We start from the raw sequence: 25,342 nt of genomic DNA, 5'->3' as shown, positions 1-25,342 counted from the left end.
TGTATCTAACCTAAGTGTAGTGCGAGGTAAAAGTAGGTGCTATTTTCTATAGTATGGTATATACTAAGTTTGTATGACAAGAGTCCCACTAGGTTCTAGTCGGCTCCATACCTTTAGAATGAGCGAGCTGGGAATCTCTATCCGGGTCTCAAACACCGCGCGAAGGGAGTCATACTGGAAGCTGGATTCTCTGCGAGTAGGGATGACAGCGTCTGGTCAGTGCGTCAGGCTGGGATATGGTCTCTTCTGAACTTGCCATGGCGAACCGTCCCGTCAAGTCGTGCTGAGTCATGCCGTGGTTTGCCAGGGTAAGGGAAAGCATATTTATACCTGAAAGGTGCTTAGGAATGCTAGCATTGACGTAAAGTCAGGCAAAGGAAGACGTCATGGATGAACCCCTAAGGAATAGTAGTTCTTGCATAATAGATGAGTTCTTGGAGAAATCAATAATCCTAGCTAGGGAAAGTCCTGTCGGCTTAAGGTTCTGGTTTCTAAGAACTCGTTGTGACGTGGTATGGACGGATGTAGGTGACCATGCCTGTATTTGGTCAGCATGGCTAATGCCTAAATAAGGACAGGGATTCTATGCCTAAATAAGGGCAATGCAAATTTTGCCTATATAAGGACATGATACAGGGAAACCTATACACAATTACTGTGGCACATTGAGAAAGTTAAACTGAAAAATGATGTTTAAAGCTGTTTTCCCTTTCCAGGAGCATCTCCAAATATTATGTCTCATGCCAGCACCTTTCGTGCCTCTTTTAGTTTTTATTCTTTTTGCAAATCATATTTAAATGCTACAATCCAAACATCTCTGACCGAAACACCACATGTTTTGCTTGACATTTGAAGATCAATCTTTATATTTTTTAAATAACGTTTTTTTCAGGTTGTCGAATAACCCTGGGAGATTCTTTGGTCTGACTTCACCATAAACAATTAAGACTCGTCTGCAATTTGAGCTAAAGTTTGACAATCGTTACAAAGATCTCTGCAAAAGAGGCATCTATACTTTTGGTGTTAATTTTTGATGAGTAGTGTTGTGCAATAAAAGCAGGCGTATATTCAGTAGCGGCTCCTTGAGGGAGTGCTGCGGGGCGGTGAGGCGGGGTGGGGGAGGGTCAGGGTAGGGGGTAGTAAACTCGGCCATACGGCCGAACGGAGGTAAGTAAATATATAATTAAATAAAACTAATTATATTGCGCACGTTGCAACGCCAAACCCTAAAAATACCGAAGCCACCCAAAGGCCCTTACCACCCTGAAAATAGCCTTGCCACCGAATTACCTCTACCCATAAAAAACTCTGAAAATATTATTGCCATCAAAATACCCCTACCCACCATAAACCTTAACACACACCCTAGCCACCCAAAAACCTCTACCCACCGTAACCTTGAAAAATACCCTTGCCACCCAAATACCCTCATCCACCCTCAACACTAAAAATAACCTTGCCATACAAATACCCCTACCCTCTCAGAAAGCTAAAAATACCCCAGCTACCCAATACCTTCATCCACCCTTAAACCCTAAAAATACCCTCGCTTTAATTTATAATATTAGGACCTAGTTTCCATAGGAAAAGAGTTTTTTCATTTGCAATAACTTTGGCGCAGTTTGAAAAATCTGCACAAAATATTTAAAACTGCTATAATGCTCACTTCAACTGCTATCTTGAAAGTTTTGGGATGATCTATCAAATGGGGGCAGAGAAACAGGGGGTGCCTTAAAGCTAACTTTCCCCATGTTAATTACTATAGCACCTTTAGACTCGGCTACAGCCCGCACTGCTGAACGGAATTACACCAAATTTGTCAGGAAGGTTGATGTTGCTCCAAGGAAGTGCCTTTTTGTGATTTGGTGTAAATCTGTTCAGTAGTTGTGGAGTTATTAAAAGGTTTCTCAGATATATACTGGGGATGCAGAGGATCCACAACCCCACTCAAGATCTTGTGCTGAGACCTGATTGGCTGCCAACACTTCAAATAAGGATGTGTTGGCAGCCAACTTATGACCCGGTTGAACAGAGTCAGAGGAAAAAACATTAAAAATAAAGAGAAGGGGGCAGGGTAGAAACACCCTGACTGCCTAGGCCTCTGGCATTTATAAAAAAAAAAAAAAAAATTAAGTGCAGACTCCCGCGCTTCATTTGTAATTGGCCTCCGGGTGGGTCAGGTCCTGGGAGCAAGTGTACAATACTTAGGATGGGTGTGCACAGGGCACCCCTCCAAGGAGCATTAAAGCAACGGGAACCGCCACCTCCCCAGGTCAAATTATTATTGAATGCTGGGTGGCTCGTGCCCCTCACAGCCCCAGGGACTGCCACCTCACTGAGGCAAAATTCCAAATGAATTTGCAGGCTGCACACCCCACCAGCAACTCCCCGGGGCTTAAATGAAATAAGAGTGGAAGGCCCATGGAGCACCCACGCAGCCCCAGGGACTGCCGCCTCCCTGGGGTAAATGGCTAAATTTGAAGTGGGGGCCATGCTCCCCACACAGCCCTGGGGACTGCCATCTCCCCGGGCTGTGTTCTGCAATGGGGACCATGTGGCACCCCTCCAGGAGCCACAGATGGCCCTGGGGACCCCCCCCCAGGGCTAACTCCAGCGATGTCCTGGGGTGGCCACCACTGGCACATTGATGTTTGCTATGCTTGGCGGGGGCTAAGCCATAGCAAACACTGCTCCGCTTTAAATTGGTGAGAGCAGAAAATACTCCTGCTTACTAGAAGCGTAGCAGAATTGCTTTTGGACTGAGGGAGTTGCATGTTTAGCAGCTCCCTCTGTCCAAAAGCAATTCTGGCACCCACAGGATGAAGGGAGCAAGGCAGGGACCTCCAGTGGTCCCATTGGTGAGTGGGTGAACTGGAGGCACCTACTTCAAATAGGCAGACCTTATGGGGTCCCTGGGACCCATTTCAATCCAGGGAGGGGACCGTGCAGCCCCCCACCCCATCTGTAAAACGCTGGGCCCTGGGGCTTGAGGTCCCAGGAGCAAAAACCAGGTTTGGGAGGGGGTCTCCACGGCCCCCTTTCCCCTCTTTAAAAATAAAAAAACGAAGTTGCCAGGCCCAAAGGGAGGGAGCCCCTGGGGCTGACATTGGCCCAAGAAAGGGGGGCTGCATGGCTCCCCTCCCCTATTTTACAATAAAAAAATTATGAAGTGGCCAGGAGTGACAGTTGGCCCCCCAGGTGATGTAGTTGGCTCTTAAGGACCTTTCCTGTTACGTCCAGTAAGTCCCACAAAGCAGGACTGCTAACAGGTCTTCGTAGGCCATGTCTCCTTTCTTCACCACTCTGCAAACACACCTCCTGGTGCACTACTAGTTGGGGTATGAAGTCCACTTTACTCCTGAGGCACCTTGGGGGTCAAGAAGCTCTCCTGGTACCTCCTGTAAGTCATGCACAGCAGGATTCCTAAGAGCTGGTCAGAGGCCCAGCCCCCTTTGTCCACCACTCTGCAAATGTGACCACAAATTTAAAAAACATAGAAATTCATTGAAATAAACAAGGTTACAGTGACATTATAGTTAGGAATTAGCATTTAAAAACATAGAAATTCACTGAAAAAACAAAGGTTATAGGGATATTATACTTAGGAAATGGAATAAACAAAAACCTTAGAAATTCACTGAAAAGCCAAAGGTTACAGAGACGTTAGAGTGAGGCTTAGGTTTTACCCAAACAAAACCAGTGTGATTCAGCAGTTATAGTTAGCTGAGCTAACAATAACTTACGCCCCCGCAAAGCACTGCTTATGACCACACATATTACATTACTCATGACATGGTCAGTGACATCATTGATGACATCACTGATGACATCTCAAATAACTTTACTGATGACATCATCCAAAGAATCTCTGACTCACCCACTCACCCCCAAATAACCTTTCATGCACCCACTCCAACTTCCACACTACCATTCTCAAACACAACCACACCCTTAACAGTACTTACACAGCCACTCACTGATTCATAGATCAACACACACATCCACTCACTCACCCATAGAGCGACTCATACACCCACTCACTCACTAATACAGCCAGTGACATATCCACTCATCACCCATAGAGCTACTCAAACAACTACTCACTCACCCATAAAGTCAACAACTTACTCATCCATATAGTTATACACACATTCACTCACTTACTCACACAGATAATAACATGTACTCACGCACCTATACAGTCACTGACACAAGCACACACTCACCCACACAGCCACTGTCACATTCACTCACTCACCCATACAGTCACTCACATACCCCATCACTCACCTATACTACCTTTCACATACCCAGTTACTATCCCATATACCACTGACACATGCACTCACTCACCCACACAGTCATACAAACACACACACTCACTCACCCATACAGCCCCTCACACATGCACTCACTAACCCTCATAGCCACTGACTCACCCAGTCACTCATCCATATAGGCAGTCACACACCGCTTCACCCACCCGCCCACACAGACAATCAGATACCCATACAGGTACTCAGATAACCAATCATTCACCCATATAGCCACTCATGTACCCACTCACACACCCATGCAGCCAGTTAGATACCAACTGATAGACTGATACAGACATTCACAGAACCAGTCACTCACCCATACATTCACTGAGACACCTAATCACTCACTTATATAGTCAGTCATGCACCCACTGAAACATCCATACAGGCACTGAAACACCCACTTATTCACTAATACACCTAGGATTATATAGTTAACACTCTTAAACTTTTTAAAAACATTCACTGTCACTGAATGATGTAATCAGTGATGTCATCGGTGATTTCAATTGAGACGTCATCAGTGACGTCATGAGTGATGTCACTGAACATGTCATTAGTGACGTAATATGTTTTACATTATTAGATGTTTTTTCAAATTCCTACTCTGCCTTTAATTTAGCAATCACTCAATTTCTCAATGGCAAAAATACACATTTTCTTGCTTGCATATTTTTGTAAAATGTTTGAAGCATTTTTTCTTCTCAGTTGCCTTTTCTAAGTCATGCACCGCATCCTCTCTTTCCGGTGTGTGTCATGGACACTTATTTAATTCAAATTTGTTTCATTAGATGTAGTACCAGTAATACTCCTCGAGTCATCTACTTCTTGATGTGTCAGCAGGGGGTCATGCATCTTAATGACCCACTACTTTAAATATGTGACTAGTTCTGTTTCCACCCACATTTGCATCCGAATTGGAAATTCTATTTGGCCTGCATTTCACACGTTCTATTAGCCTGTGTGTAAATTACGTACTCTGTCCTGTTTGCCCATACGTTTAAGGCAGAGGTAAAACCTGGTAAGAATCTGGTTTGTAAGTAGAATTAAATTCCAATAGGCACATCTTGAGATGTGTCGCAGTGTGCACAAATCTGAATTTTGTGTTAATTGCATGAATATCTAACAATAATGTTATGCTTATAAGATACATTTTAAAATGTGATTATGGTTGTACATTTCTCTATCTGAAATCATAAAGACGTGAAAGAAACTCCTGCTGGCTTTTGGCTGGCATCTTTCATTCAAACGGATTTTTAAGGAGTACCTTGTAGTTGCAAAATAAACAAACTAAATAAAACGAATTAATTAATACCCGCTACCTGAAAGACTGGCAAGTGATTTTTGGCATTGTTTTCAAACACTGTGTATTCGCTCTCCTTTTCTGTTATTCCACTTGCTAATACTGTATGTCACTGCCTGTGGAACTTTTAAAGAAATGTATGTTTGCTGCCTTCCACGTGCTCCTCAACAATGACACCCCTACCCCTGGTAGATATTCCACAAATATATGGTAAACATTTATCATTGAGAGTCTTATTTTTTATTGGTTGTAGCCTATTTTTGTAAAACAAAAAGCCTGCTGTTCAGGGAGTTCATTCACCCCTGCCCGTCGTCAACAGCCACTGCTAAATAAAGCAGGAGTGTTAAATATAGGAACACATTTTCCAGAATGCTTGGAGGATTTACAGGGAAAAAGTAGGGCCTAAATTTCCCAGTGGAAGGAAGTTCTCCCTTGTGGGTCACGCCTCAACATCCTGTTGGAAATTTAAAGAGTAACATTTTTCAGAAGGATTTCTACTGAATACTTCATAGGTCAGATATAATGATTTTAACTTTATTGTACTAAGGGTTGAGCCAGTTGATGAAACATTTGGGTCTAGACATCCCTTCTGCTGAGATGAAGCATGCCTTGCTCCAAGAGATTTTTGGGGGGTTGGAGGGGCGGGAACCTGGTCTCCATTGAGGGGGAACTGAGGCACTTCCTCATCAATCACTCCTGTATTCCTGAAGCAGTGCTCCTTAAAACACTACAAAACATGGACGATAAGCAGCCAGCTGAAGTCGCCTACCGGACCATACATATTCAACAACATTCTGTGATTCGTTTGTCATGGAATAATTAACAGAGGGAGTGGAAACAGACTTGTATTTGGTTTCCTTCAGTCCACTGCAGTATATAATCTTGCCAGCCTGAATTGACCTTATCCATTGAAGGATCCGACTTAAACCACCTACATGGCGGGTTTTGCCTAGTTGGTTGCTGCAAGTGCCCATTCAAGGAGTGAATCTATGAAAAGAAGCACTGCCATACATTGAGACATTCAATTCAAAATAACTTGACAAATGCATAAAAGTAACATTAAAACAGTATGATAGTAAACAAGCATATTCTGAAATCAACAATTGCAATACTTAGAAAAAATACCACAAGTCACAAACATGACCGGCACAATATGTTAGCAGCAAAATAAGCACCAAGGAGCAATTCATTTTCCGCAAGTTAAAAAACTTATAAAAACAAGTTTTTAAAACAAGCTAATTAGAAACAGCACAATTCCAAGACAAGCTCCCCTAATCCCACAGTGATCTTGGGCTATTGTAAACACATCCTTACAGTACATCAATAGATGATAAAAGCAAACTATTAAAACACATCCATTAGGGCAACCCCCTCGCTGATGCAGCTTTCCTAATGCACAGAACTGAATATAGAAAATCCGCAATCAAACTAAGGGGGTTTCAAGTGTATTGATAACTATGAGAGCAGAGGAATGAGAAGATAAACTCAGTTTTGTTAACAATGGATACATTAAACTTTTCCTTTCTGTCTTATGGAAAAAGGCAGACAAATAGAATATGTGACATAGTTTGCATAGATTGATCATCACAGGGGCATAGCAATAATTGATTTAGCAGATATGCTTTTGCTGGATCACCTACCATTAACCAAAAAAAGTTCAGTCTCATTCTAGTTAATAAATAACGGTGCAAATTGTTTGAGGCAAAAGAAAGGTAAGAGTCATTGCCTGTTGCTGCTCTAGACACATTCTGCTAAAATTGAACCATAGGTTTACTTTGATTACGTTGTCAACAATCTAAATCACACTTATTTATAAAAGCCTCTCTTAACTTGGCCTTAGAAAAGGACAAACATTTAGAGGGTGATGTATACAAAAAAGCAAGGCCCAGGTCTGTAAATGACTGCTTACCATAAGCTAACCATGGGATTCTATTTGCTCGATCAAGTTTGAGAATATCATTTAGTATCACTTGATTTAACATAACTGAGTCTCTCTTCCAAATTCCAAATTCTCAACCAAAGAAAGAGCGGGCCTAATTTGATTGTATCAGTAATAAATGACAAACCAAGTTCTTTATGGGCAATCAGATTTAAGCAGACCTGAGGGACCAATAGCAACTTTTTGACAAACATGTTCTCCACTGTTTGCAAGGTCCCCACTTGAGTCGTACCCCCTATTTCAGTGCCATAGGTTGCTATGGCGACAGATTTTGCCAGATAAACTTCTGCCATTTCCCTACAAGGTTTTTTGCCCAAATTAGAAGCAAACTTCCAGCTTTCAGCTACACCTCATTTCAGCATGTAGATTCTATTTCTACCATGACGGTTCAGTTAAGTTTGGAATCAAAGAGGAGACCTAAGTACGTAAAAGACTACAAATACCAGGAGGCACCCATCTAATTTGAGTGGGATTGACTTTTTCCTTCCCTAGCCCGCTGTCTTAACAAAAGTTTTCAATTTATTGACAGACAAGCCCAATTCCGCCCTATATTTTGAGTAAATACCAATCAAACGCTGAAGTGACAGATGTCTTCAAGCCATCAACATGGAGACATGTTATTGCACCTTGTGCGATTCAACTCACAGCAGGTGGTAAATGCATGAATTGTGAATTCCTTATGGTTTTAGTACTGGTGAACCTAGTCCCAAAAGGTAATTCCCCATTCTATGGAATTTAACTCAGAATGACAAGGTAATGGCATGGTGTATCCACACAGTAGCAATATATTAAAATGAGGATTTACCATCCAGCCAGTACCATGCAAGCCCAAGTGGGCATGCTAAGGGTTATGTACCTGCCTGAATTGTTGAAGGCAAATGTTTCCAGGCTTTTGGAGTTCTAATTTAATTTTGAGACAGGTGGGGCAGTCAATGTGCATACATGCCAACCCTTTGTGAGCACTTCAGTTTGCATGTCACGCTACCAATGATCCAATGGATTAATGGCTAGCTATTGATATGTTTGGCTGCTGTGCTGTGAAATTTCATTCTTTTATGTTGCCCACCTTCAATGCCCCATTTCGTCTCTTCTCCCTGACTTTCCCTTCCTACTCGCCAATACTGCTCTTCACCTACACACCCATTGCCACTGTTAACTTCATAACCACACAACACCAAACCCAAATGTAAGGTTTTAATAATCAATGCACCATACGTTTTCAATTTGTGTACCCTCTCATTTACTTTTGGTTTAATCAATGATAATTCTTTTCCACAGATGTTTTTCACTCAGCTAAATGTAGCAGGTTTCCAAACTATAACATTTTGAAGTACTTTCAATTTTACATGTAATTCTCAATTTTCACTGTACCCAACAATGTGTAATTTTTACTGGATCTCTGTGTGTATCAGGTGTAAGGTGCATCCGTCAAGTATCAGACCCTTTTTTTCAAATATTGTGGATTCTGATTCGTATTGTGTTTTCCTTCATAAGATGAACATCTATTGGCATAATTTTAACAGGAAGGTTTTCAAAAAGAGTTAGCTTGCTATTCTCCATTGAGGAATCCTTGTTCTTGAGCAGTTCAGTTAGAACGGAAGAAATTGTGCATTTATACTTGCATCAACGGGGTCCTCTTTAAATATAATTTCATTTAGACCCAGATTTAGCATAATATTTATTATGCTGCCCTTGCGTCATGCATTGTCTCACAACAGCAACGCAATACTAAAGACAGATTTACCAAGCAGCACAAGGCCACCCACAATGCTGGGAGGCAGTGTAAGAAAAAACACAACACCTTGCAACACACATTAATTTGCAATTAGTGCATGCATCTTCACAGCAAAACAGTGTTGCTTGCTTAAAACATTTTTCTGTGACTTTGTGTGCAGGTGTATATAAGCTATAAATACATAGAAAGATAAATGCACATATACAAAGTCAGATTTAAACATTTTACGAAATTGTGTGTGTGTGTAAATTTTGTAGGTGGCCCAATTTGCGCCTCAATTACATGTCAGCTCCAGAGGTGTCACGGATTAGCTATGCATTTATACAAACCACAAGAATACATCAAAAATAGACACTTAATATATTCTCGAATCCAATATTTTCCCCTGCACAGCACGTCTTCCAAGTATTATTTACGTCAATCAGGTATTTCATATTCACGATTGAACACGCGTCATAAATATGATTCAGTACATAATTACACTCAACAGTATGTTTGCCACCGTGCTCAGTGAGGCGAAATCTACGTAATCTGTTCCTTTCTTGCCACTAGCTAGAGCTACAAGCCGTGTACAAGTGAAGCTACAAGGCAGGTGCACAATACATACAATGTTGCCAGAAAATATGGCAGTGTGTTTACTTACTGGGACTGTTGAGCAGCCGTGACCTCCGGCAGTGGTAGGCCACTTCCTGCTCACAGTACTCCGCGCTGCTTGTCAGGGCCTCCAGCTGCTGCCTGCTGCTGCCGTAGTCGAAGGACATGGAGTACGGACGCTCGGTGGTATACCCTTGGACACTGGTGAGCGCTGTGTTATTGTGGCCCATCACAGTCCAGATCTTATCCTCTGCAAAAGTGAAAGTATTTGTGTTAGAGAAGAAATGAAAAAGAACCGTGGAGTGGAGATGCAGACATATTCACGGCCGTGTTTCAATGGTATTTGCACAACAGAAAGCCAGGCCTAAAATTGATGTTAAGGGCTGCGGTGCTTCAAAACCGTCCTACCTTCACAAGTAAATATGTTTATTTTAACATTCAATCTTAAAGTCTGGTAAAAACAAACCCTGTTTGGATAGTGTAATACAAAACCGTGATCCAGCTAGTGATTCTCTGTGTGAAAGTCAACCATAGTACCTGTGAAAGTTCATCTGTAGTGTTTGAAATTCACGTGTTTGGCAACTCAAGAATTGAACTGAGAGACCTCTCTATATACAGTTCTCCTGGAACAGTAAACTGTTCAGCTTTCTCATGAAATAGGGACATTTTAACAGACACTGAGGGGCCGATGCTGATGTCGGACAGAGTCCGTCCGACATCGGTTGGGAACTGGAACCGAACAACCTCCTGTCATCGGTTCCAGCCCAGCAAGTAGGATGTGACCGAACCCTGTTTGGCCGCAATCCTATTCTTTACAATGGGAGCATCCATTCCACAGCAGAATGCATGCTCCCATTGCAAAGAGCAGAGCTGCAGTTCATCCCTGCACCCGGTGGCAGGCACCTGAAGGTGCCTGCCACCGGGTGCAGGGATTAACAGGGGGTAGCATGGGTGACCCCAAGGCTGCCATTCGGAGGTCTTGCACCAATGGGGGCCCTGCTGGGGGATCCCAAAGTAGGATTCCCACAGCCTTTCTGTGTCGGAAACGCCAACACAGAAAGGCTGTGGAAATCTTCCATTGGAATCCCTCGGCTGGAAAGTGAGTTATCCGCAATGGCAGAGGAGCTTTGCCCCACTGGCTCAGAGCCAGCAGATGACAAATAAAACAATATTTTATCATTGTTTTAATTTTCAGCTGCAGTCTCAGCCAGCATGTGTAGGATGGGGTGGGGCGGAGCCATGGGAGGGGGGAAGAGGGCTAGTTGGTGAACTTCTAAGTGCATATGTGTGTTTTGCCGGCCGTCTTAGGCCGGCCAAACACACATGTGCCCGTAAGTTTCTCCAACACAGCTGTATTGCACAGCTGGGTTGGAGAAACAACACACACTCCCTATGCCTGAGCGAGCATTAAACCAGCCCGCTAAGGCCAATCCCTGTGCTGCATGAAAGCAGTGCGGGAATTGCACAGGGAGTCTGTGATGCTGTCCTGGAGTCTGCTGGGACCGGGAAGCACAGGAAGGCCGAGACGCGAGGTGGCAATCAGCTCAAGGTAGGTCTCCTTTTTTTATTATTATTAAACCTCCCCCCACACTCCCCTCCCCCACTCACCGCCCCGCCCTCTCCACCCGGTCCAACACTTTTTGTTTGTGGTGGTCGCAACTGAAAGTCTAGCCTCTCACTTTGTCTGTTTTGCAACTTCTGCATGCTCTCTTTTTCACAGCACCTACCAGTGCTTCGATTGGAGTCCCTAATCATTTGTATTAGATTCCATTTGCTGTACTCAAGGTGCTCCCACAATTACTAATTTCACATTTTCTAAACAGTTGCAGACTCACTAAGAAGGCATCGCGGACTCCCATGGGTCCTTGGATTATAGGTTAAGAGCCACTGTCCCACAGCAATACCTGGGGTAATTTGAAGATGTGGTTTATAGATATAGGGCTATATAATGACTGCAGCATTAGCATAAAAACATTCAGGTGAAGAGGGGCACATTCGGCGTTGTGTCATTTTGCCTTGATAAGCAATAAGTCGAGATCTCAAGTTACTGATATTTTCTGTGGTGCCTCTCCTACCCCACCAGTTCTCTGCCTGGGCAAATCTGAAAGCATGGTCGGATCTCATAAAACAAGCTTGTGATCTACAAAGAAAGCATGGGCTGTGCCACCTCTTCAGGATGATTTGGCCTTTGTAGGCTTTATCATTGAGCCGTAGCTACAGTATTTTTATCACTTTTTGCATTGGTAAATGGTTTTACTGCCATTTTACTAAATTCTGTTTCATCATGATTTTACTGCAACCATGCCCTATTTTAAAAGTCACTCAATTTACCCACTGCTGCTAATTAGTCACCACGTCCTCAGGGGCAAGCAGTGCTTCTTATTATATTTACTGTATAAATGACAATAATTTTTCACATACCTGTTGAACAAACATCCAGAGAGAAAGGATAGAAAGAAATCTTGTGGTTCATATTTTACAAAACAAAGGCCGAAGTGTACAATGAATTGTGTCTGTTTTTAACCCTTGATCACACACTTTGAACCCACGCTGCCTTCACCTCTTACAGGTAAGTGATGTGTCTGATTTACATTTTAACTGAGGCTCCTTCACTATAAGCCAGAAAGAAATATTTGTTTCAATGCCTGAACTGAGATGACTGTGCACTATGATATATGCCGTTGTGGGAGGAACAAATGAGAAAGACATCTTAACAGACTAATGGACGAAAAAAGCTGGCTGAAAGCCCAAGTTTGAAAAGGGGGTCTCTAGCTGGCAGTGGTATATGCCCTGTCCAAGTAAGGGCCTTTCCTTCTAGTCAGGGTAAGGGAGTTACATACCTAGATAACCTCTTTCACCCTCTTGTTATCTTGGCATGAGCAGTCAGGCTTATCTCAAAGGCAATGTGTAAAGCATTTGTACATAACACACACAGTAACACTGTGAAAATATCACAAAGGGACAGCACACCAGTTTAGAAAAATAAAGTATATTTATCTAAACCAAACAAGACCAAAGCGACAAAAACCAACATACACAACTCAAAATGTAACTTTTAAAAGGTTTGATGGAATTCTGTCTATAGAACTCTATGGATGCAGTGATTTTACACAAAGCACCTCAGATGTGCCAAAATCCACAAGGCAAAACAGCTGCAGAGGAGGGAAGTGCCGGAAAACACAGTGATGCGTTGGTTCCTGAGTTCAAGGAGAGGCGAAGCATCAGTCCTACAACACGCAGAAGAAGTATTGCGACAAATTTAGACTGTTCTCATTTGCAGGTGATTCATTAGAAAAACGTGGCGCTCAGGTGAGATGCATGGAAATCCAGATGCTCTGCAGGTCGATGCAGCAGTGGCAAACAGGCGCTGTGTTTATTTTTTCAGCTGCGGTCCCACTATGCATCAATTCTTTCAGCTGCAAAACAGGGCCTGCGTCGGAGTCAGTGCAGGGGTTTTGGACTTTAGAGACACAGCACGTTGAGTTCGGGCTGTGGTGGTTTCTTGAGCCGCTGACAGGCATTGCATTGATTTCTTCAGCCGCACAGTAGCGGTGAGAGGAAATTTCTCCCACACGGTGGTGCTGCGTAGAAAAAAACAGGCGCTGGAAAGGAAATGTGTCAATTTTGTTGGTTTCAAACAGGTCTTTGCAGCAAGTACAACCTCCAAGGGCCCAGAACTGCAATTGGCACCACTTGGCAGGTCAGAACTCCCAGCAGTGGAGTTCAGGGATGCTGCAGGTAACATCTTTGATGGCCCCGAGACTTCTTAACAGGAGGCAAACACACATAAGCCTTTGGAGATACTTCACAAGCAGCATACAAAGCAAAGTCCAGTCCCTTTTCCTCTTCAAAGCAGTAGCAGCAACTGCCAGCCAACCCATAAAAGCAACATAAGCAACGGGGCAGTACTCCTCCTCAGCACTTCTCCTTGGCAGAGGTTCCTCTTGATCTAGAAGTGTTCTACAGTTTGGGGTTCTAGGTCCAATACTTACACCAATGTTGGCCTTTGAAGTAGGCATTCTTCAAAGGATTGTCTTTATAGTGCACAAGTTCTTGTTCTGCCTGGTCTTATCTCCAGACACACTCCGGGGTGTGGAGACGGTATTCTGAATGACCAGGCACAGCCTTATTCAGGTGTAGGTGACAGCTCCTCCCACCATTCTAGCTCAGAATTGCCTGTTAGCTTGGCGATGGGCCATCAGGACATGCTGGGCACACCTCAACTCCCTTTGTGAGACTGTATTGAGTGAATCCACCAACAGGCCTTAGACAGTCTAAACCAGACATTGATCCCACAGGCAGGGACACAAGATTGTTAAACAAGAAAATACCCACATTCTAAAAGTGGCATTTTCAACCACCTAATTTACAAACCACCTTCACTAAAACCCTGAGGAGAGAGAGCCCAAACTCCAACTCTCTAGCTGTTCCCAAATGATAATTACACTTGTAAAATGTTACAAGGCAGGTCAAATGATAGCCTATAGGAGAGATATTCCCTGCAATAGTGACAAAATGAAATTGACAGTATTTCACTAGCAGGGCATGTAAAGCACAACAGTACATGCCCTACCTTTCAGATACACTGCACCTTGGCCATGGCGGTACCTTCGGACCTACCTACCTTACATGTAATAAAAAGGAAGGTTAGGGCCTAGCAAATGGGTGCATTTGCTAGGTCACCATGGCTGTTTAAAACTGCAGCCACATACACTGTAATGGCAGGTCTCAGGCAGGTTTACAGGGCTACTCATGTGGGTGGCACAATCAGTGCTGCAGGCCCACTAGTAGCACTTGATTTTCAGGCCCTTGGCACACACAGTGCACTTTACTAGGGACTAACCAGTAAATCAAATAAGCCAATCATGGACAACCAATCAGAATTACAACTTACACAGGGAGCATTTGCACCCGAGCACTAATCAGCAGTGGTAAAGTGCCCAGAGTACATAAACCAGCAAAAATGGAGTCCAGCATAACATAAACAACACTGGAGGTAGAGCCAACAAAAACTACTCCAAGGATGGCAGGTCTTAGAGCCCCTACATATATATGTGCAATTTTCTTAAAATCAAAAGGTTTTAGCTAAGGCCAGCCTTAAACTTTTATTACATAATAAAAATCCTATGAAGTTTAAAAAATCAGACTGGCTATTGCTGTTTGTAGTTAAAATGATATCTGTAATAGTCATAAATTACTACGTCTACATCAAGTTGAACATTTACTGGTATTGGTGGGATGTGGTAAATTTGAGTACTGGATTAGGATGTGTCTTGTGGTTCCTTATAATCCTTTGCTTTGCAAGCCTTGGAGATCACCCTTTAGGAAGACAAATGTTATAATGAAGAGGTTTCAATCAGCTAGGAGGCATTTGGTAGAGTAATAACTCCAAATGAGGCTTCCTCGATTAAGCACACAGGACTCAAATGTGTGAATGCCTTTCTGATTATATAGTATGGTGCAACCTACGAATATGACTCATTACAACGTGAGTCATTACTTCGCGTGCCATTACAAAGGCGATTGTTACAACAACCGCATTGTTACCACACAAAGCCATTACTACGCAAGTCATTACATCGACTTGCAGTAGATGGCGCGCTGTCATGAGAAATTTATAATTTACTATTCCAACTCCAGCCGACGTAACAGTAGGGAATGTGTTGGAATAGTAAACTATACTATTTCTAATGTTCGCACGCCATCTACTGCAAGTCGATGTAATGACTTGCGTAGTAATGGCATTGCGTGGTAACAACGCGGTATTTGTAACGACCGGATTGTAATGGCATCGCGATGTGATGCCCCCGTTGTTAAGGTTATTTCTTGCAACCTACAGCCAGGAAAAAGAATAAAGCATCAGAAGTATTCATGATGATGGCAAACAGTTCCTTACTGACAAAATGACATGGGATGAGACAGGTCCCAATACTCCCATCTCAAGCAGCAAGACAGCGGCGGTAAAGGGAATGACGGGGAGCTGGCATCCTGCGTTTTTACATCGAGTCCCAAACCAGCTCCTACCAGCACTCCTCAACAAAGGCATCTGAGGAGACACAATTCCCATAGATCTTGTGATGGCATAGTTAATACACCACAGTTATCCAGGAAGAAGATTGTAAGGGATTCCTTTTATATAAACGGTGGGATACTACTCAGGGATGAGTAATGGGCACAAATCTGCAACAGCAGAGGTAAGAAAAGGGAGGAACTACTGACCTGAAGAACAATTTGCATAGAAGAGCATCCTATCAGTTCTCAAGAAGGTACTAGACAGACAGACAATTCCCCTGTCTGTTCCATGCAAGTGAGACATAGGAGGGAGGGAGCGTTGCTTAATGACTCTCCTTTTAATTTTTTTCTGGATTCATGTGCCTCATCACATTTAGCTAAATTAAAAGGAGAGAGAGGACAACATGGTCAGAGAAAGGCATTTGACTATCCCGGGGGTCAATGAGAAAAAGACACTCTGGGGCTTATTTATGAGCTCTAGCGTCACTTTTGCACCGTCGTTGTGTCACTTTTAGTGATGCAGCAGTGGCATAAATAATGCACCATGTTGTGCCATATTTACGAAGTGATGCATCTAGGCAGATGAGTCACTTCATAAACGCCTGTGCTACATTATACTTGCGTCAGGCATAATGTATGCAGGTTGGGCATTTCCCTGCAAGAAAGGGTCATAAGAGTGGCGCAGTGAAATCTATAAGATTCCACTGCACCACTTCTATGACGCCGATGCATCAAAACCTTACGCCTGCCTCATGGCAGGCGTGAGGTTGAAGCAGGCCCTTTCACATGGGGCTTGCCCCATGTGAAAGGAACATTGCTGAAGTTGCGTCCCGCTGCCGACACAACTCGAGCAATGTGACACTCTTGCTCCAACAGATACGCCAGTAGTACTGCCGTATCTGTAACTCCTTGTGACATGATGCGTTATACACTAAATATGGCACATCCATCATGTTGCAAGGAGGGCGCACTGAGAAGTGTTGCTTCGCAGCTTTCACGCAGCGATGCAACACTTCTCATAAATGAGGCCCCTGTCCACAAGACATGATGTAATGTCCAGTGGTTGGAAGAACCCACACTTGCAGTAATGCTTAATAAACCCTCTTAAAGTCCATAAATCTGCTGTCCCATCATGTTTTGCAGTGAATGTGACTGTGACGTTGATTAGAAAATATGTTTGGGGTTCAAGAGAATGACTTTGAACTTGGGCCAATTCAGTCTAAACCCTCCAAAAGACAGGAATATTTCAAATAGATTTTGATGTGCATGCATGGAACCTGTGACACAGAGTTGGCGTAAGTATAGTATTTTCCAAAATGTCATTTAACACTGTTTGTGTGAAATCCTGTCATTACGCCAGATGGTGTAATTTAACTCGCATGGGTGTAAAAAAAAATCTTTGCTTTCGTGAGAATACCCCAACAACAAGAATAGACAGAACGCAAATGGCTCTTGCAAGCAGAATTTGTGATTTTGTCTTTTTTTTTTTAGCGAGCATTGCCTCCTCACATAAATGTTGAACATGAGGACACATTTCATGCCATGAAAAAAGCAACATTTCAATTTTTCGTTTCACATAGCTTCATTTAATTTTTCCGACACTTAACATAATGTATACAAGGAAATTATACAAATTTCGTACAGCACTATTTATATGTCTTCTGTAAATCATGAGCTAATACATGTTTTTGATGAAGGGGCATAAGAGGAAAAATGCAATACCTAAAAAGAATAGGAGATAAAGTTGTTTAATCAGTGACACCTAGTTTGATTGGGGAGGTATAAGGCGGACAAAAGTCAATCCTGACACACAAAAGGGGCAGAACCACACAAGGATTAGTCTTCTAGCACAGTAGCTGGGAAGGAAGGCAAACAAAGTGCTACCAATAGGGGCACTGAACGCTGCATGATATAAGAATGATTAGCATGGAAAGGGCTGCTTCACTAGTTGTTATAGAAAGAACAGTTGGAATCCATATTGTAGGGCTAAGGGATAGTCCATCAACTTGCCCGGTGTCTGCCTGCCACGGTGCTTGAACAAGGGGTGTAATTTCTTCTTCCAGATGCCAATGTGTCAAAAAATAGAGGCTCAATAGAGGAAGATTTACTTGGCCATAATTGGTAATTGTGGCTACACAAGAATACCCACTTATTTCTCTGATACAAGGAGAAAAAAGAGCCGAGGAAGTAGACGCTTTCACTGTCCCCTCATCTCTGGGAGTCCACGCATAGCTTCTCATTCTTCAAAGAATCAAGGTTTAGCTCAGTGACATACATAGGGATAGGAAGAGGCAATGGTGGGAGGTTGTCAATTGAACAATGATGAACAATGACTAGCATCCAATGTTTCATATGATGATTACATGAACGTAAATAATCCTTTACAGTGCCAGACCAAAGCAAACCATCATCATCTAAGGCAGTCGTGGCAAGGCAATAAACAGCAAGATGGCAAACTGCAAGTCACACTAAGAAACAAATGGACTGGGATGGCACCACTTATGTCACTTTGAGCAATCCTTGCTATACGATGATGGCATAATGTATAAAGATTGGCGACAAGGCATGTTGCAAATACACAGGGTCTACTTTACTAAATTCCCGCTAGCATGAACTTGTTTTTGGTGTTTGATACATATGTGAGAGTGTCTTTCCTAAACTGAATCTGTAGAGGGCAGCACTTCTCTCAATCAGATAGTTTGCGTTCTCCTGACACATAAAACAATGGTCAATAGCCCTATATAACTTCAAGAACTCCTGTTGATTCAAATGGGAGTTCAGCAAAGTCGACACAAGAGCTGACAGAGCACACAGGCTGTCTAAGAGCTACTGTTATCATCATGAACCAGATACACCTATATACATATTATAGCTCTGTCCTCCTTTCAAAATCTTAAGGGTAGCATACTTGAAACCATTGTTCATCGAGAACAGAACGCCCCATTTGGATTCACCTTCGCTCTGAAAATAGACTTCTTAAAGTCTCCCAAAGGCTCTCCCTATCCACCAGGTCAAAAGACGCTCGGAAGTCGACAAAGCAGCAGTATAGTCTACCTTGCTGCTCCATGGACTTCCGAGCCACTGCCCATAAGGCGAAGCAGTGGTCAATCATAGAGTGGCCCTCCTTAAAACCTCCTTGTTCCACTGGCACAATCGACTGTTGCTCCACCCAATCCTTCAATCTCCCAATGATTATTTTAGAGAAAACCTTTACTCCAATATCCAACAGATTAATCAATCTGTAATTCTTAGGGTACCTCCTGTCGCCTTTCTTGTGTAGTGGTCTGATCACAGCCCCCCTCCAGGATTTAGGGATAAAGCCTGGATCTAGAATAGTTAAGAACATCTGGGATAAGAATTGTGCCCACCAGTATAGCTGTGTTTTAATTTTAATGGCAGGTAAATTATCTGGCCCTGCAGCGAGAGTTAGATTTAACTTTCTGATTGTATCCTTCACTTTTTCTACCGAGAAGGATGACTTTAACTCTTTTACTGCCCCTCCACAGTGGGCATTTTCCTTACTTATTACTTGCCTCATATAGTTGGCATACGTACTCCTCCCAGGTTGCCACATTGACTACGCAGCTCATGGTTCCTGAGGTCCGACCCGAGGCGTCCTGAATCAGCTTCCAGAAACCTTTAACATTTTTTGTGTCTATTGTTTCAAGTAGATTTTCCCAACATTTTTCTTTAAAGATCCTCTTCTTGGACCATACTAACATTTTATATTCCTTCTTTAGTTTAATTAGATTAGTCAGACTCCCCTGGTCATACCTTATCCTCAAACGTCTTTCTACTCTCCGTGTGATCTTCTTTTTTTTCAAGAGCCAAACCAACTTATTTGCCTTCTTTGCTGGATTGCATGTCTTTGGTATCCTTTTTCTTCCTTTTTAGGTCACCTTTAAGGCATTGTACAACCTGTTCAAGTTTGTCCTCAAACCATGCAACATCCTGATCAATGGCATCCTCCATATTTAATTTCTGTTGAAAATTTGCCAATTTCACTAAGTATTCATCTGTTAATTTTGTGGACTGGCATTTGGGGTATGACATATTTTGGGGGGACTTTTTTGCGATGACTTATAGGCCCCCTTATTAACTCAGAATACAGGGCATTATGATCACTTTCTTTACGCCGGATTACCTTAAACCTTTTTACAGTGGCATAGTTCCATGCATGTATAAACACAAAATCCATGGGACAGCGTTGAATTCCTATTCTGAAGGTCTGTTTCGCTGGACAGTCAGATTCCATCCTGCCATTTAAACTAAATGACCCCTTTCATATGATGTCTTTGAACCAAGGGTCTAGTTTTTTGGGATTTAGTTTGTGGTTGAAATCACCCATGATGACCATCAAATCGTTTTCATGCTTTTCACTTAAAGAATTCATAACATCATTAAATAGCCCCATTTCCATTTCGTACTCCTCTTGAGAACCCCATTGTATGTAGATATTCACCAGAATCAAGAGGTCATTCAACTTTTCAGAAAACAGTAGAGATATCGCACTAACCAACACCCATTTGCAAGATGTATTTATTAACTTCACTTTTCTCGCGATCCTGGTGGAAGTAAGTGTTATAATCCCCCCGGATGGTTGTCCAAATCTTTTTTTACTGGCAGGTTTATGAAGTTGGACATAACCTTTAATTACCGGGGTGTTGTTGCATAGCCATATTTCCTGTAAACAAATAATATCTGCCTGCAGTGAAACATATTTTATGCTTTCAGCTTTTATTTGCCCTGCAAACGCATTTATGTTCCAAGATATTATTTTCAAGCTATGTGACAACCCACTTTCCTAATCAATATCGCTAAGACGACCAGACTCATTCAGGACCCACCAGGGTGTGCTCATATAGCTATCTCCTGGGCTCCTATTACCCCAGCTTTTACTGGGCTCCGGCTTCTCAACCGCTATGTTGGTATTTGCTCTTTCCCTGCATGCCCCTGCTATCAATCTCACTTGCCTTTTTCCCATGCCTGCATGATATTTCAGAAAGGCACTGCCAAGCTGGTTTACCCCTTCCAATTTTTGCCTTTGCCTCTTGTTATTTTGCTGTGTGTTGGACTTCGTTTTTGCTGGTCTAGATGCTTAGGGCACTTTGACACTGCTGTTCAGTGCCAAAGTGCAAGTGCTCCCTCTGTAAATTGTTGTCATGGATTGGTGTTTCCATAATTGGCTTATTTATTTTACTGTTAAGTACCTAGTACAGTGCACTGTGTGTGCCGAGGGTCTGTAAATCAAATGTTGCTAGTGGGCCTGCAGCAATGATTGTGCCACCCACATGAGCAGCCTGTAAATGTAACTCAGACCTGCAACTGCAGTGTTTGTGCACAGTTTGGTAGTGCCATGTTAACCTGGCAAGTACACCCACTTGTCAGGCCCTAACCTTCCTTTTTCTTACATGTGAGTTAAATCAAATTAAACTTTATTCGGTTACACAATGTCAACCATAAAAGTTACAAATCAACATATACATAAAATCAAGCATGTTAAAACACGACATAAAAACAAACCCACTCTAGGATATTTTGCGTTATTAAAAGAAAGGGGCCAGAAAGATCGGGATGTGTAAAGCTACTAATTCATAAGGAACAAACGTCCCATAAAACATCATAGAAAAAATAGGCCTGCTTTTCATTTTACACCCTGAAGGGGACTTAGGCCAACATGCTGTTATCTACCCAAAGAAGCAACAACTCCCACGTTATACATCCATACAAGGCCATGATTTAATTATAGATTTTAAATAACCCACGACAAAAAATATACAATCCTCATTCAGTAATTGTAAATACTAGAGGGCTGGGCGAGCTTGTCTAAAATTCAGTTTCTTTAGAATAGGGACCAGGAAATGTTTCCGTGGAACTAAATAAAATTTGCAGAAGAACATAAAGTGCAGCAAATCCTGTGGAGACTGGCCGTCGCAGCCACAGGATGCTAACACTTGTCCTCTGTGACAGCCCTTGGGTCTAGCCACCAGAAGATGAAAGAGGTTCGTCCGGAACCTGGTTAAAAGAAACTTCTCATGTGTGGACAGGGACCCTAGGAGGTAAGGCTCTGTAAGTGGAGTTGTTTTGAGCATTAAAACCCTACAGACACTTACTTTCTTAAGTTTCTGCTCATCCCTATCCAGTTTCTTTAATGATAGGTAGGCTACCTTAACTAGTTCCACATCCTTCTTAGTGATAGTTTCAGGCTTATAAAATAGCTCTATGCGACCTACCTCTTCCAGGCTTCTTTTAATATAAGTAAGCCATGGAATTTGGAGTGCTTTATCAAGTGTCAAGCATTATCGTGTGGGAGAGGTTTAACTCCTGATTCAAACATGTGAGTCACTCCTAAGGTAAGCCCCAGGTACCCCTATGGTCAGGGTGCAGTGTATGTGAAAGGTAGAACATGTAATGATGTGTGTGCATGTCCTGATAGTGAAGTATTGCCAATTTCGTTTTTCACCATTGAAAGGCTATCTGTTCCATGGGATGGAATGTGAGTTCATTTATAACATCTTATAAATATAACTTCCCATTGGGACAAGATAGGTAGAAGAAGTTTGGTATTCCTGAACTCAGAATATAAAGATGTATCTTTTAGTGAGGATGATTTTTACATTCTGTGTTTGAAAATATTTTTTTTAGAAATTAGGTATTTTCTTGCTTAGCCATCCTGTGTGCCTTTTCTAGGTTGTGTATTGACTATCTGTCTTTGGAGTGACAGGGGCTGGGGATGTAGATTCTGTTCAGACAGCCAATTGGGGAGGGGGGTCTGCCTTTGACAATGCTGTCTCCACCTCCTGCCAGGAAGCTGCACTAAAGAGGACAGAACTGGTTTTGGCTGGGCAAAAAGCATCTCTGCCGCCAAACAACAAAGGAATACATTCTATAAAAATTGGTGCCCAGACCCCTGAAATGTATATTACTTCTGGAATTCAAGAGGAACCTTTGCCAAGTAGAAGAGCTGTAGAAAATGAAGGAGAAGTACTGCCCCTTTGCTGTGTGCTATCTGGGGTTGGCCTGCAGTGGCTGTTTCTGCCAAGGAGAGGTCAAAGACATTGCTGTGTGCAGTGTCCCCTGCTTGAGGAAGATTGCCAAGGGCTTGAAGTAGAGACAAAGACTTCACCCCCAGCTCCCCTGAACTTCCTTGCTGAGAGTTCTGACCTGCCAAGAGGTGCCTGTTGCTGTTCTGGGCTTCTGGAGGTTGTTCCTGCTGTTGGAAGCTGGAAAAGTAATACAACAATTAGAAGCGTGATGCATCAGCCCCTGTTTCTGAGGCATCACCGAAGAAACCGACGCAGCACCTGCCCGTGGCCGGAGAAATTGCCACACGCTACGTCGAGTGCACCGATCTACCGAATCTGAGATCCCCACACTGATTCCGATGCAGGCCCTGTTGTGCGGCTGCAAGAACCAACGCATCGTGGGACCGTGGTTGGAGAAACCAACGCAGCGCCATTGCCGCCGCCACATCGAGAACTGTTGCATCCCCGATCCTTACGTGTTGCACCGGGACGCCAAGTCTACATCAACACTGGGGCCGCAGTAAGAAACCGATGCATCACCTCCCCGCACAGTAAGAAACCAACGCATCACCTTCCCTTCAGTGAGGAACCGACGCATCACCTCCCCTGTGTGGTAGTAAGGAACCAACGCATCATCTCCCCTGGAGTAAGGAACCGACGCATCACCTTCCCTGTGCGTAAGGCCGGCGCATCACCTTCCCTGGGACTGTTTTTGTGTAAGATTTTGACGCATCGAAGGTAGTTTGTGTTGAAAGTGCTGCATCCATACTTTGCTTTGGACAGAACTGTTTCAACCTTTTAAAAGTCTTATTTTTATTACTATATTGTGTTTTTTGTCATTTTGGTCTTGTTTGGTTTAGATAAAGATTACCAATTTTTCTAAACTGGTGTGGTGTTCATTTGTAGTGTTTTCACTGTATTACTGTATGTGTGCACAAATGCTTTACACATTACCTCTGAGATAAGCCTGCTTGCTTGTGCCAAGCTACCAAGGAGTGGCAGTGGTTATTTTAGCACTGTATCCCCCTTACCTTGATGCCATCTAGAGACCCCCATTCTAACATTCAGCATTTAAGTTCCATAAAAAGTCCTCCGGGATGAGATGGCAGCATTCAAAAACATTGAACTACTCCTGTCACCTAATAGCAGAATGCAGGCACTTTGAGACCATGCCAGTCATCTGATGCAGCACCCAAGAGGCCTTGAGAAGCCTCCAATCATTTAAAGGCAGCATTCAGACATATGGGGTGATACCCTTCCACATACACACAGCAGTATGGTGGCATCATCCATGCAGTGCTGGATGTACATTGAGACCATTGTAAGGAGTCGCCTTATGGTGTAATGGCTACTTGTAATTTTGCTGGGGCCCAATGTTTCCTTGTTCTGAAGATTCATAAAGCACACAAAGAAGTCCCCTGAAGTATAATTAAGTATAGTAATTTTAATGTTTGTTTTGTTGAACTTATAGTGACCCTACTAATTTATATATTTTTTAGGATCTTGTAATCCCTCTCATGAAGTTTCTCCCAGTAATGTTATCCGAGACAGTGGTCATATTGTGTAATTTAGTGCGATTTCATTTGTAATCCAAAAGTAACATAATTTGACTTCTGTTATAGATTCTAATTGTACGGCAGCAACTGCAGGTTGTTACTTGTTTCATCTTAATTCGCTTTCATGTGGTAACTTGCTATAGCCTCCTTTGCTTGATTGACTGTAAAACTTTACTTTTTCTTTTCACTTCTTATTGTCTTGACTCCTGAAGGATTTTTAATTGTTTTGAAGCTACTGGAGATTGGCGTAAGAAACATGCTCCTTCATCTAATTTTATTTTACATGATAATTGTATAATCACCATCAACAATATAGGAGATCTGTTTAGTAACAATAGCAGTGTGTCAACATTCACGTGAACATATTATCACTCAGAGTGATGCTTTAGCTGTCAAGCTTTCATGTACAAAACACCAATCTGTGTGGTTGCTTGCATCTCACGGCAAGCACGGTATAACTCATTTGTTTTATAGTGTTTCATTACATGCTCTTACTGTTTCAAGGCGCTCTAAATAGCAGGTATTATCTTAATTATTAATATTAACTAATTTATGAGCTTCAGACTAATGAAATTACTTTTCCAGGATTTAAACTCATGACCAGCAAAATGACAACCAATGTAATTGGCGAGTGTTTAAACACCAAATCAATATACCCTATTGTAATCTATATTTCTGAATTTGTTTAGTGTTTCAATAAATTAAAATTGTTACAAAAGGAACTGGGCGGGAATCTCTCTGTGCCACGCGTTCTCTTCAATCGTAGATAAAACATAATCATTTCACAAATCTATTAATCATATCTAACACGTAATCATTTCATTAAGCAAATCTAATAGTCCCAACACTGGACAATGAG

At 42.5% G+C, this 25,342-nt stretch overlaps 1 protein-coding gene across 1 annotated transcript in view; it reads right to left on the bottom strand.

The window, feature by feature from the left end:
• The window catches only part of LOC146861608 (contactin-associated protein-like 5), a 1,183,739-nt gene that overhangs the window by 335,659 nt on the left and 822,738 nt on the right, over window positions 1-25,342 (bottom strand). Inside the window, exon 13 of the mRNA XM_085646457.1 lies at window positions 9,940-10,140. Within this exon, the coding sequence (XP_085502583.1) occupies window positions 9,940-10,140 (201 nt within the window). The remainder of the gene's footprint in view (window positions 1-9,939; window positions 10,141-25,342) is intronic.

This window comes from Triturus cristatus, chromosome 3_1, assembly GCF_964204655.1.
Source record: "Triturus cristatus chromosome 3_1, aTriCri1.1, whole genome shotgun sequence".
Taxonomy (NCBI): domain Eukaryota; kingdom Metazoa; phylum Chordata; class Amphibia; order Caudata; family Salamandridae; genus Triturus; species Triturus cristatus.
Note: the sequence above shows the minus strand (reverse complement) of the source record. Positions and strands in the feature narration are given on the sequence as shown.